Source organism: Vombatus ursinus, unplaced genomic scaffold, assembly GCF_900497805.2.
Source record: "Vombatus ursinus unplaced genomic scaffold, bare-nosed wombat genome assembly UNPS02014778.1, whole genome shotgun sequence".
NCBI lineage: Eukaryota > Metazoa > Chordata > Mammalia > Diprotodontia > Vombatidae > Vombatus > Vombatus ursinus.
The window spans coordinates 2,562,055-2,576,283 of record NW_020954556.1 but is presented as its reverse complement, the minus strand read 5'-3'; the positions used below and the strand labels follow the sequence as shown (position 1 = coordinate 2,576,283).

General features: G+C 38.2%; 1 protein-coding gene across 1 annotated transcript in view; it reads left to right on the top strand.

Annotated features, from left to right (window-relative positions):
* The first annotated feature begins 339 nt into the window (after positions 1–339).
* Positions 340–14,229, top strand: part of ATP6V1B2 (ATPase H+ transporting V1 subunit B2) — a 34,736-nt gene continuing 20,846 nt past the window's right edge. Inside the window, exon 1 of the mRNA XM_027865351.1 lies at positions 340–507. Within this exon, the coding sequence (XP_027721152.1) occupies positions 372–507 (136 nt within the window). The 5' untranslated portion in view covers positions 340–371. The remainder of the gene's footprint in view (positions 508–14,229) is intronic.

Sequence of the window (14,229 nt, the reverse complement as noted above, 5' to 3'; positions counted from 1 at the left end):
TTCTCTTCTGGTCTCTCTTCAGTTTTATTCCTCTTCCCTCGTCAACATTCTGACTGTTCGTCTCTTTTCAGTTCCTTACTTTGTATCTTCCTTTTTTCTTCCCCTAGCCTTCCCCCTCCAGCCCAGCTGGCCCATCCCAGCACTCTGGCCAGCTCCTTTCGACCCCGCCCCTGAGGTGTAGGCGTTAGGGGGCGGGGCCGGAAAAAGGGCCTGGGGGATGGAGCTAAAGAGAAGGCTAGAGGGAGGAAGGGAGCCTGGAAAAGAGGAAGTCGGGAGCGCGCGCGTAGACGAAACCGGGAGTGCGGACCGCCCGGCTATATCTGCGCCTGCGCAGTGGGACTCGTGGGGCCCGACGGGACGGAGGAGACAAGATGGCGGTGCGAGCGATGCGGGGGATTGTGAACGGGTCTGCGCCCGACATGTCCAGATCCGGCAAGGGCCCCATGTCAGGGGCCCGGGAGCAGGCGCTGGCCGTCACCCGAGACTACCTCTCTCAACCCCGCCTCAGTGAGTACCAGAAGTCAGGGAGCGCCGGCCCTTTCCCCGTCCCACCCACTCACCTGCCGAGGCTGTGGCGAAGTGTCCCTCCCTCCGCCCTCCCTCCTGCCCCCGGAGCGAACCCCATATGGGCCCCCGTGGGAGCCGCGTTCGCCCTCCCTCTGTCCGACAGGCTTTGGGGCAGGACGGGAGCCCCCCTCCCCCCAGAGCCGGACTCCTCACTGCTTGTTGCTGGGGCCCGCCGGGGAGTCGGGGAGTCTCCCTCCCCTGCACCTGGCTGTCAACCTGCGGCTGAGCCTTAGGCTCGGGCTTCGTTGTTCTAGGGGCTGCGCATCTGCCCCCGCCTCCCCTCCCCAGGGCTCTCAGGTGTGTGCTGAGCCCGAGCTGCCAGCCATTCCTGGCATCGTGGTCAGGTTCTCCCCGGAGGAGGGGACCAGGGAGTCTGGGCTCGGTCTTCGGTGGGGGAGGGAAGCTCGCTCCCAGGAGGATGCTGAGGCTCGTAGGGGAGAACTGCAGGGAGCCTTCGAGGTCATTGAGCTCAGTCGTGACTTCTCTCTCGGAGGGCCAGGAATTCGCCTCAAGTCATCCAGCAAGACAGTGACAGAACTAGAGCCCAGATCTGGCTTGCACTCCAGTGCCTTTTTTTTTTTTCCTACTAGTAGGGTTTCTGATGCTGATTGGAATTATCCGTAGTGCGGACGAAGCCTGATTGTCCTGGTTCCTTCCCCCCACCCCCAGCCCACCTTCTATTCCTATAGACTTATTTCCCTTAATCTTTTTTGCTATGCATTGTTCAGTGCTGCTGTCATTACAGGAAGGGCCTAACAAGCCATGTTAGGGAAACCAGATTTGTTGCAGAGGAGATAGAGCTCTCTGACTGATAAGAGTCCAGTTTCATAGTAACTACCATGTTCCCCTTGGACTGAAGATGAACAGACTGGACCATATTTGGAGTTGTTTTGTCAATGCTTGATTTTCCATTGTGGTGTTTCTAAATTGGTGAGGTCACATTTTTACAATTTACCATAATTGCCTACATAGTTCTTGTCCCTGGGCGGTTCTCTGCATAGACTGAAAATAAGATAAATGGTTTTTGCCGAGGCTTTTCTCCTGTCTGACTAATCCGGCCCTGATCACTCACTGTGTCATGTGACAGCACTGCAGAGTAACAGGGAATAACAGCAAAACTGATTTCCTCATCCATGGTATGTCCCTTTCTTTGGAGGACCCATTAACTAGAAATTAGCTTGTGAAGTCCAGTATTATCCAAAATGAGGAATTCTTGACAAATGTTGCATCAATTTTTTTTCATAGATTTGTGAAATAAATGCTTAAGAATCTTTGTTGTTGTTGTTAAGTCTTTTCATTCATGTTGGGCTCTTTGTGTCCCCATTTGAGATTTTCTTGGCAAAGATACTGGAGTCATTTGCCATTTCCTTCTTCAGCCCATTTTAAAGCTGAGGAAACTGAGGCAAACAGGGTCACACAGCTAGTAAGTGTCTGAGGCTTAAGAATCTACCATTATTCAATTCAACAAACATTTATTGACCAATACCTGTCTGCAAGGCACCAAAGATAGGGATGAAAATGAAAACTAAACAAAACAAAACATGGTCCTTTCCCTCGAGGAATTTAACATTCAACTGGAGGATTCTTGTGTCAGGTGAAGGAAAGAACCTTTCCTTTTGAGTTAGGAAAGTTGGCACTAAATAGCTATGTGACCTTGGGAAGTCACTTATACTTTCTGGACCTCATTTTCCAATTTTGTACAATGGTGGACTTGGAGTAGATGTTTTCCAAAGTCTATTCCGGCTATGTAAATCTTTAAATGAACTTCTTTTTCATGGATGATGTTCATGTGTTCTTTTTTTCATTTTGTCTCAACTTATTTCCAGGAGTGTCTGCAAGAAAAAAAAATTGTAGCATTAGAAAGGTGAAGTAGCTCCAAAGTATTTGGAGTAGTTATTCAATGTATACTTTGTTTTACATAGCTCTCTTTAGAGTCTTTGAGGGAGGTTGAAACTTATGTACTTTAAACCCAGTCAAGTTTGAAATGTTGTATAAACACTATATTAGCAACATTGTTTAAACCTTGTGGTCATAGGTCATAAAACTATTTAAACCTCTTACTCCGTAGGTCACAGAAATTAGAGCTGGAAAGGATTGTAGAAAACTTCTTTCCCAGCTTTCTTATTTTATGGATATGGAAACTGAGGAATATGGAAGTTGAATTGTGCTGAGTAATATTTTAGTGATTAGCCTATTAACTTTTACTTATCTGTGTGTCTAAAAGTAATGGAAGTTGAATGTGCTTTGTGCTTGAGGTTTTAGTGTAAGCTTAGTTTTTCCTGCCACTATTCAGGAAAGCTTGGATGGTATCTCATGTAGTTTAGAGACAATGCTGGAATAGCGTTTTTTTAGACATTTGCAATGTTAAGTACTAGTTACCAGCGTCTGCTCTTGAAAATCTATTTAATTTTGAATTTTTCCATTTTAAAGTTGACTGATGCTATCACCATAGGTGATATTTGTAACAAAATATTTACTATGTACATATTTTCAAGACCTTTCTCTGGGGGCCTCAGTTTCCTCATGAAAAATGGGAACAATAATACCTAACATTCTGGGTTGCTGTGAGGAAAATGATTTGTAAATCTTGAAGTGATATAGAACTGAGTTGATTCTTCTGATTAATATTATTGGTGATTCTAGGTGGCTAAAGGAAAGGAAATTCCAGATGATGGTGGCCAAGACTTCTACAGCTTTTGAGACCTTTCTCTTGGAAGATAGTCAGTGAAGATCAGTCAGAAATTAAGTGGAGTTGGCAAATAATAGCTAAGGATATGTACTTAGCATTTGAATAGTAATAGCTAGCATTTGTGTAGTAACACTTTCAGGTTCAGGAAGCACTTCACAGATATTTTATCCTCACTGGTACCTTGGGAAATAGGTGCCATTATTATCCCCATTTTATCAACGGGGAAACTAAGGTAGCCAAGAGTTAAGCAACTTGCCCTGGGTCACACCAGTAGGAAATTTCTGAGACCAGATTTGAATTCAGGTCTTCCTGATTCTATGTCCAGTGCTTCATCCAGCAGTTTTTGTGCTTTTGTGAGATAACAACAGTAAAAATAATAGTTAACATTTACATAGCAATTACTGTGTGCCAAACAACTGTGCTAAGTCCTTTACAATTATTATCTCATTTGATCCTCTCTGCTATCCTTGGTGTAATTATTATGCCCATTTTACAGATAAGAAAATTGAGACAGGGGTTGAATGACTTGTCCAGGGTAATACAACTTGTATATGTGTGTGAAGTTAGATTTGAACTCAAGCCTTCCTGATTCCAGGCCCTGTGCTTTCTCAACACTGTGCCACCTAGCTGCCTACTAGGTTTTTTATGCCATAGAAAAATTAGAACCTGATTATTTTAAGACCTTGAATGGTTCTGTAAGATACAGAAAGTTTGTGGATTTTGAAATAGATCAGTTTCTTTCAGTAATCATAACCCAGAGTTAACTTTGGTAAAATTTTGAAATAACCAAAGCTTTACTTGCAGTCTTTTAGAACCTTCATCCCACTTCTGCTTCCCCCATCCCAATACTTCCAGGTTTTCAGTATTTTGGTTTTTGATTGCCCTTTATTGTGGAAAGTTTATGAGATACATAATTGCTTTAAATTTTGTTTGAATAATGAGTCTGAGGTTAAAAGGGTGGGTCTTATATTATGCAACTGCCACAGAATTTCCCCTTGAAAATTTCACAATCATTAAGTAGCTGGGGTATTGTTGGGAAAAAGTCTTGCCCTGCCTAAGGGTGGGGAAGTGTTAGAATGTCTTCTGACCAAACTTCAGTTTTTCTTGAGATTTTGAAGAAGCCTGGTAAATTGTTCCTTGTTTAATGATTTAAACATGTAATGGTATGCCTCTTTGAATTGAGTACCGAACACCTAAATATCTATTTGTAGAGTTTCTTTTCTTGAATTTCATAAGATCCCAAGCTAAAAGGAACTTTAGAGAGTATCTGTTCTAACCCCATCATTTTGCAAATGAGGAAACCGACCCAGAGAAGTGAAGGCAAATCAATACATATTTATTATGGGCTTACTATTAAGCACTGGGGATACAAGAAAAAAAAAAACCTTTGCCTGCCCTCAAGAACCTTACATTCTAATGGGGGAGACAATATGAAGTAATAAATGTTTATTGACTGATTCGACTTATATACTGGGTAAATTGGAGATGAATTGCCTAATGTCACATAAGCAGAGCCTAGAAGGTCCCACTCCTGATCCAATGTTCTTTCCACTTAAGTAGGCTAAAGGAAATTTTTAGGGGGGGGAACCCCAACACATTCTTTTTTTTTAAAATAGTATTTTATTTTCCCCCAATTACATTTCAAGATAATTTTTAGCATTCATTTTTAAAAGATTTTGAGTTCCAAATTTTTCTCCCTCCCCTCTTTGAAAATGATAGGCAGTTTGATATAGGTTATACATATGCCATCATGTAAAACATTTCTGTATTAGTCACGGTTGTGATAGAAGAAACAGATCAAAAGGAAGAAAAAACACCAAAAAGACTAAAGAAAGTGAAAAAAATAGGCTTCCATCTGTATTCAGAGTCTATCAGTTCTTTATCTGGATGTGGGTAGCATTTTCCTTGGTGAGACCTTTGTACTTGTCTTGGATCATTGTGTTGCTGAAAAGAGCTGAATCATTTCTTAGCTGGTCATCACACAATGTTGCTGATACAGTGTACAATGTTCTCCTGGTTCTGCTTGCTTTACTTTGCTTCAGTTCGTATAAGTCTTTCAAAGTTTTTCTGAAATCTGCCTGTTTGTCATTTCTTATTGCACAGTAGTATTCCATTACATTCATATACCACACCTTGTTCATCCATTCCCCAAATGATGGGCATCCCCTCAATTTCCAATATTTTGCCGCTGCAAAAAGGACTGCCATAAATATTTTTGCACATGTAGATCCTTTTCCCTTATTTGTGATCTCTTTGGGATACAGACCTAGTATTAATGAATCTAAGGGTATGCACAGTTTGGTTGCCCTTTGGGCATAGTTCCAAATTGTTCTCTAGAATGGTCGGCTCAATTCACAACTCCACCAGTAGTGTATTAGTGTCCCAGTTTTCCCACATTCTCTCCAATAATTATCATTTTCCTTTGTCATATTACCCAATCTGATAGGTATGAGGTGTATCTCAGAGTTGTTTTAATTTTCATTTCTCTGCTTAGAGGTGATTTAAAGCACTTCATCTTATGCCTATAGATAGCTTTGATTTCTTCATCTGAAAACTGCCCATTCATATTCTTTGACCATTTATCAATTGAGAATGGCTTTTATTATAAATTTTACTCAGTTCTCTATATATTTGGGAAATGAGGCATTTATCAGAGACACTTGCTGTAAAGGTTGTTTTACAGCTTTTTGCCTTCTTTCTAATCTTGGTTGCATTGATTTTGTTTGTACAAAAGCTTTTTATTTTAACGTAATCAAAATTATCTGTTTTAAATTTCATAATGCTCTCTATCTCTACTTTCATCATGAATTTTTCCTTTCCTCATAGATCTGACAGGTAGACTATTCCTTGTTCTTCTAATTTGTTTATGGTGTCATCTTTTATGTCTAAATCATGTACCCATTTTGATCTTATCTTGGTATACAGTGTAAGGTGTTGGTCTATACCTAGTTTGTATCCTATTGTTTTCCAGTTTTACAAGCAGTTTTTGTCAAATAGTGAGTTCTTATCCCAAAGGCTGAGGACTTTTGAGTTTATCAGACACTAGATTGCTATAGTCATTGACTACTCACTACTGTGTCTTGTATACCTAATCTGTTCCACTGATCTACCATTCTTTTTCTTAGCCAGATAGTTTTGTTGATTACTGCTTTATAATATAGTTTGAGATCTGGTATTGCTAGACCACTTCCTTTGTATTTTTTTTTTCATTAATTCGCTTGATACTCTTGATTTTTCAGATGAATTTTGTTATTTTTTCTAGCTCTATCAAATAATTTTTTGGTAGTTTAATTGGTATGACACTGAGTAAGTAAATTAATTTAGGTAGAATTGTCACTTTTATTATTTTGGCTCATCCTACCCATGAATAAATGATATTTTTCCAGTTGTTTAGATCTGTCTTTATTTGTATGAAAAGTGTTTTGTAATTGTGTTCATATAGTTCTTAGGTTTGTCTCAGCTCCAACACTTTCTTGCTGAACATTTCCGAAGAGAGGAAAGGTGTTTTTTTTTTTTTCTCCTGGTGGTGTTGTTTTTTGTTTTTGATGAGGAATGAATGGAAGTGCTTGTAAGGGTGTTTGCCTAACCCTTCTCTTTTTTTTGATGATGTTAACTTTAAGACAACATTATAATCAACTGAAATCTTTTCCTTGAGAAGTTATCATGTGGCAAAGAAGTGCTGGTTAAATATTGTTATAGGTTAAAATGTAGCATTAGATCTCTTTGCTCTGTATGTTTGCTTTTTAAATACACAACTATACAAGCCTGTGTTTGTACCTATGGCTTTAGATCTGAAACAGAGCTCAATGGTTTGGGGAACAATTTTACAGATAAGGAAACTGAGACCCAGAGAGATTAAATTACTTCCCCATGGGCAGGTAGTGTGACTGTCCCAATAACTAACTGCATTCTGCACTTTAAGAAGGTAGGGAGAATGGGATTGTGTGTGAACATTTCAGACTTTTCAGTTTAGTTAATAGTGTTTGAATTCTTTTTAATTCATCAGTTATTTCTTAAGGACAAAACACTCAATCTTTTTAGCTTTAATATTTTTCTACATTTTCTTAAAATTAAGCCAGTGAAAAAGCTATTTTTGTGACTTGAAATCATACTCAGATATTCAGTTTTGAAGAAAAAAAATCTGAGTAATATCACAGACTCTTAGGTTCCTGAAGTCAACCCCTAAAATTGGAAGCCAGACAACTTTTTTTCCAGTTATAAGCAAAGAAAAACAATTTTTTTAGAAGAAGGCAGCATGTTGCTGTAAGACATTGATTTCTAACCTAAAGTAGAGGTCAAGAGGAGCCTTTGAGGTGTCTTGGCCATAAGCCCTAACATTGTTAGTTCTGCTTTGAATACAGTCCCTTCATTCATTTAGCAAGTATTAAGAACCTAAGTCTGAGTGGAGCAGGAATACATTGGTTTATCCATTTTGGTGCTATAGACTTATTCTTTTCAAATTATCATGTAGTAAAACCAGGCATGAACAGGAAAAAATGTACATGTATAGTTTTTGTTAATATTGTATTTGTCAAAAGTATTCGACTCCCATCCTTTCTTCCCACCAAGTTGCCAAAGCTTAGGCTGTGTGAGGCATCTTAGCACCCATTGAACGAACTCAGAGATTTGTCCAGTTGCCCATTGAAGTACTGGGACTGGTTGCTGTATTTGGAAAACAAATCCTTTTGATATAATGACAAAATGGATATTTCAGTGAGTAGTTCTGCACCTGAATTAAATACGGTGGAAAGTATATGCTGATATTGGAATATTTTTGTTTGTTCATGATTAAGTTCATTAATTTTTTTCTTTTGACTGGATTTGTGATTTCATTAGTTGATAAGAGTTTTCAGTTGGGAACTTCTACTACTGCACATCAGTTCTTGTTCTGCTGTCTTATGAGTTTCCTGGAACGTTGAGAAGTTAAATGAATAACCAGTAGTTTCTAGAGGTGAGACTTGAACCTAGCTCTTTCTAACTTCAAGGTCAGCTCTCTACCCACTATTTCATGCTACCTCTCTTAAGTTCATAAGAAAGTACAATAAAAAAAAAACCCTGAAACATTGAAATAGCATCAATATACTACAAATAAAAGTCTCGGGTTGTCTTTCAACAATTTCTCACTCAAACCATTAAAAATAAATCTGTTTATTGTGGATTTTTAGCACCAAAATTTGTTTGGGTATATATGTAGAATATCTGTAAGCAACAAATTCAGACCATGAAAAAGAAATTCAGCCTGACATTGTCCAATGTGAAATGGAAGTAAGAACTTAGAGTTAAAGTTTTTATAATTCATTAGGCATGAGTAGTTAACTTTCTGGGGAAAGTGATTGATTGTATATAGTCATCGCAAACTTAATGTTGTACGAAAGTACAAAGTGTAATTATAAAATAATGAGCCCAGATCAGAAGCCACTGGAAGCACTGAGATCCTTTTGATCAACTAGAAATACTTTCTTGTCTTCTGGAAACATATGTGTTCTCCATTTCCAGGAAAAAACCGTGACTCAATTTTTTTTTCTCCCTTGGTCATACTGTTTTTCTTGTGACTGGCAAAACCGTGTGGGCTTTTTTCTCAGCAGTTTCCTCTATTGACACAGATCAGATGAGATGCCATTTTGAGCATGAGATTCTGAAGCTTTCTTTTTATAAAATGTCTAAGAGGTAACAGATCCTGAAGGATCTGATGACTGGTGTCAGCTGAATTAAAAATATATTATTTGGAAAGCCTGATTTTGAATCTCATCTCTACTAACTTGTACCTTGTGTGACATTGGGCCTATTTTTAAAGATCACTGAGAAAGAAACTGTTACCTTCTAAAGCAACCCTTTCCACTTTGGGTTAGCTCCAGGGGTGTACAGGTAAATCAGTTTTCTGAAGAAAAAAAATACACTTCATACTCTTCAAGTTTAATTTGCATTATTAGCATTTTCTCTATCACTTTCTTAAGTGATAGTCAACAAAATTATAAGCCTTGATTTGTAGTCTTCTCAATTCTTGAAGGTATAATGCTCACACTAAAAATTTAAGTCACATTGCTTCTATTTCACTTCTGGATAGCGCTAATTGTTGAGAAGTTTTCCCATCAAGTCTGAATTTGACTGTGAAACTTTCACCCTAGTTGAGCCTCAGTTTGACTCCTGTAAAATGGGGAAGCGGGACTTATTTTGGACTGTTTCATCTCTAAAACACCTTTGAGGCCTAAACTCTTTTGATTGTGACTATCTGTAAAAGTTAGTTTGTTACTGAAATGAGGTAAGGTCCTTGAGACTTTTATAAGGCACACCAAAGCTGGGCAGAGTCATAGACATTCCACTCAGTTTTTTCTAGCTACCTCAAAAAGCTGATTTTTAAAATTAGAAGAATATAGAAACAAAAAATTTTTTGAAAAGAAAAACAAAAGCAGGGATTTCTGGAGCAAAAAAACCAAACACCTTTTGCACAATAGCTTGATGAGATAATTACTGCAAATATTATTTATTAGCTTCCTTTTATAGTTGAAACTGAGGCTTAGAAAGGTGATAAAGTGATTTTTGTTCTTAGTGATAAAGGTAAATATGCATTAGAGCTGGAATTTGAATTCAAGTCATCTGACTTTGTATGCCATGTTTTTTTTTTTCTATGATACCTCACCCATCTGGAATCCTGGTGAGTGAGTGTTTTTAACATAATTTTAGCATTATTTGTATAGAAATAAAAAATGGTTGAAGGTCTTATGAAGAGAAGGCAAGCTGCTTTAGATTTTCCATAACCTTCTTTATGCTCCAAGGGGAAGAGTTATGCCTTTTGTGATGCCCAACCTTCACATCCATCATTCAATTCAACAAGAATTCTTTAATGAATGGCATTCTTTAATCTTGTGGCACAAGATTTAGTTCACACTTAATAACTTATTATTAACATATTAATAACTTAACAAGTTAAAGGATGACTAGTAACTTGTATTTTTAGTCTGGTTTTCTTGCAAAATGAGATTGACAATGCCCTTTGTACCTATTTTACTGGTTGTTCTGAGACTCAAATGAGATAGAATATGGAAAAAAACTCAAAACATTGTAAATCTCAAAACACTGTCAACATAATCTGCTATTATTTTTGCTGGTTTTTTTTTGAGAGTTAGTAGGCGTTGGCCTCTTTTTTTTATATTTATTTCATTTTTATTTTATTTTTAGGTAGTTGGGGTTAAGTAACTTGCCCAGGGTCACACAGCTAGTTAAGTGTCAAGTGTTTGGTCTGAGGCTGGATTTGAACTCAGTTCCTCCTGACCCCAGGGCTGGTACTCTATCCATTGCCACCTAGCTCTCCCTTGGCCTTTTTTTGCCAGAAATGTGTGCATGTACATAATAATGTTAATAGGTATATGTATATGTACATATACACACTTTTTTTCCTCAAAGCAAATACTATATTAAAACACTATATATTAATGTTTAGTGGTAGGATTGACCCAAGCAGAAGATCAGTATATATCAGCCAACCAACTAAGAATAGCTGTTCCTGGAATACATTTAAAAAATGGAAAATAGGCCCTGCCCTCAAGGAGCTTATGTTCTAATGGGAATGCATTGAACGTATATCTGTATTTAGCGATAGGGGCTGGAACTATGTTTCAGTGGTAGATGCAACTCTGAAATAAGGAAATTGCCTCTACCAATGCAGTCCTGTCTCTGCAACTTTCTGAAGAGAATTGCTTGGAGTATAGAAGGGTTAAATTAAGTGGGGTGTGTGTGTGTGTGTGTGTGTGTGTGTGTGTGTGTGTGTGTGTGTGTGTGTAAGTAATGTAATTTTAGAAGGGAAGACTCTGGGCTGACTGACTGGGAAGGGCCTCCTACAGAAGGTTGTTTGTAGCCAGGGATTTTAAAAGGTGGAAGTGAGGAGGGAAAGGATTCTAGGCAATAGCAAGTGCAAAGACATGGAATTAGGAAATGATGTGGAGGATGTGAGGAACAGCAAGGTGGCCACTTTGTGTAGCTGGACCACACTGCACAGAGGGGGAGTAATGTGTAAGAAAACTGGAAGTAGGGGCCAGATTAAATGCCATTTCCTGGTCACAAATCACATCTTTACTCTGAAGTTTTCGAGTTCAAAAGCTGATGTTAAATAATTCTTTGCTACTAGTACTAGGCACTTTTATTTTTACCCAGAGTCTTCTTCCAAAATTTGTTCCTAGACCTCAGAAAACTTATTGGGTGAGAAATTCCTAAGATGTTAACAGCTTTTTGTAAACTATTTCATGCCTTTTAGAACTTTTTAAATGTGTTTGTTTTAACTTTTCTGATTGTGGAGCTTAATGCTGAAATCTGTGTTTGTCAGAGATCTATAGCTGAAACCTTTATGGAATCTTTTTTTATACTTTTAATTCTGTACTTCTGTAGTTTGAGTTGCCAAGATTAGAGGATTTTTTTAATCTCTGAAAATGAAAGCTACTAATTTGAACCATACTAAGGATATATTAATTGGGCATGACTAGAAAATGTCAAAATCACATAATAGGCTGAATGAAGTAGTGGAAAAGGCATGTTAAGTGCTTGCTATGTCCAAAGGCACTGTGTTAGATTATGGGAATGTAAAGTCTAAATGAGGAACACTCCCTTACCTCTAGGAGTTTATGTTCTAAAAGGGGAAAACTACACATTAGGGATGGAGAGTGTGAGGATTGATTTGGTCTCAGAAGTTAAAAGGGATAAATGGAGTTATCCGACAATTGTCAGTCCCTTCTAGGAATAGTAGGATGGATTTGATCTTTGTTCCCAGATCTAGAGGTGGAAAAGGGTGGGGATTGAGACAGGTTACTTACTAGCTTCATGGCAGAGCAGCATGGTGGGTGTGGGGCAGCGTAGATACTATGTATTGAGTTAGAAGGGGCCTTTGAGGTCACCTAGTCCAACTGCCTGAGCAGGAAATACCCCTTGGGGAAGCAGTTATGTGGCCTTCACCAGCAGACCTCTAGTGATAGAATTTGCTACCTCAGGAGGTAGGCTTTTTCACTTTTGGCCAATTGTAATTTTGCCTTACGAGCCAAAATCTACCTCTGCAGCTTCCATTCATTGCTCCTGGTTCTGCCTTCTGGAACCATGAAGTGTCTGGTCACATGTCCATATTACAGCTGTTCAGATACTTAATTTCCATGCCATCATGTTATCCTTAACTCAAGTGATCTATACTCTGGGATAAACACCTTACTTTAGATTTCAATATGGCATGGTTTTAGTAACTTCACCATTTAGTAACATTCACCTTTCCCTGACATGTACTATCTTGTACCACTCTGGACAAGTTAACTCCTTCCTAAAATGTAACCACCAACCTTCACACTAGACTCTAGAAGTGACTTGATCAGGGGCAGAATATATAATGTTCTCTTCCTTGTTCTTCAGATGAGGCCTTTATTAAGATAGAAATAATCTCAATAAGAAAAAAATGGGAATGTTGTTTAAAGAGACCCACCCTAGTTCAGGCCCTTTTCACTTCTCATTTGCAGTAGCCACTGTCATTGGCTTGAAAGACTTTCTCTTCTTCAATCCATGGTTCATGCAACTGACAACATAATATTAAATCACAAGTTTTAACATGTCTCTGAGGCACCATGGTACAGTTGAAAATCACTGCCTTTGGAGTCGGAGAGCCTGAATTCAGATCCAGCCTCTGATACTTTCTGTCTTGGGCAAATCATAATTCTTTCTTTATGCTTTTAATTCCCAGTGTACCTCTGTAGTTTGAATTGCCAAGAGGATTTTTTTCTCTCTTAAAATAAAAGTTACTAATTTGAGCTATACTAAGGATATATTAATGGGGCACAATTAGAAAATGTCAGAATCTTTGATCCTCATTTTCCTCATATGTAAAATGAAAGCGTTTAACGAGATAGCTTTTGAGGGCCCTTATAGATCTATAATCCTGTGATCTTAGTAAAAAAAATTTTTTTTAGTAATCTCTAGGATAAAATCCATCTTTTTAAAAAGCTTTGGTATTTAAAACCCATTTAATAACCAAATAATGGCATTTCTGTATTAATGCTTGCTAATGGGTCTCCTTAAGCATTTTCTGTGGGGGAGTAGATAAATCAATGGCCAATAACTATACCTGTTTTTGTACATTGAATACTTTTCTAGAAGGATCCCTGTCACCCACAGTTTTGAGGAAATTCTTGACTTGAATACTAAAGCATTATTTTAGACATTTTCTCCAGAACTATACTCTGGAGAAGAGGCAGTGAACCAGAGCCATAGAGCAAAATACAGCCTTAGCCTACCACAGCCCCCATAGGATTAGGTCCTCCTTAAATTATTTCAAGTCACTTAACTTTTGTTTGCTTTAACCTACTGGAGAAGTAAATGGCAGACCACTCTAGTACCTTTGCTAAGAAAACCCCATGGACAGTATGGTCCATGAAGTCACAAAGCAAAGAGTTGGACATGACTAAATGAACAACTACAACAAAATTAACTCATAGACCATATTTAGAGATAGGCCATAGTTGAATACCCTCTTGTGGGAGGAAGGGCATTGGGTCACAGTCTGATTCTTATCTACCTCTTCAGGCTTAGGTCATATCGATCACCCTCACGAATGCTGTGTTTCAGCCAGACTGGCCTGCTTTTCTCCTGGAAACTATTCCCCTTACCTTTAGCTTTCTTCAGGGCTCCTTCATAGACTATCTTTTAGTTGTTTATATATGAGATACATGTACATGATAATTTCATAGTGCTTTCTCCTTCTTCCTCAAATTATTTTGTTTGTACTTAAATTTTTACATATATTCTCAACCCCTTTTCTCTAGTAGATTGTAAGCTCCTCAAGGGCAGGGACTGTTTTTCTATTTAGTCTTAATACCTAGGACATAGTAGATACTTAATAAATGATCATAGGATTGGGTACCACCAATTAGGACATAGTTTTGTTGTTGTTCAGTGGTTTTCAGTCTTGTCCAACTCTTTATGACCTTTTTTTTTTTTTTTTTTTTTTTTTT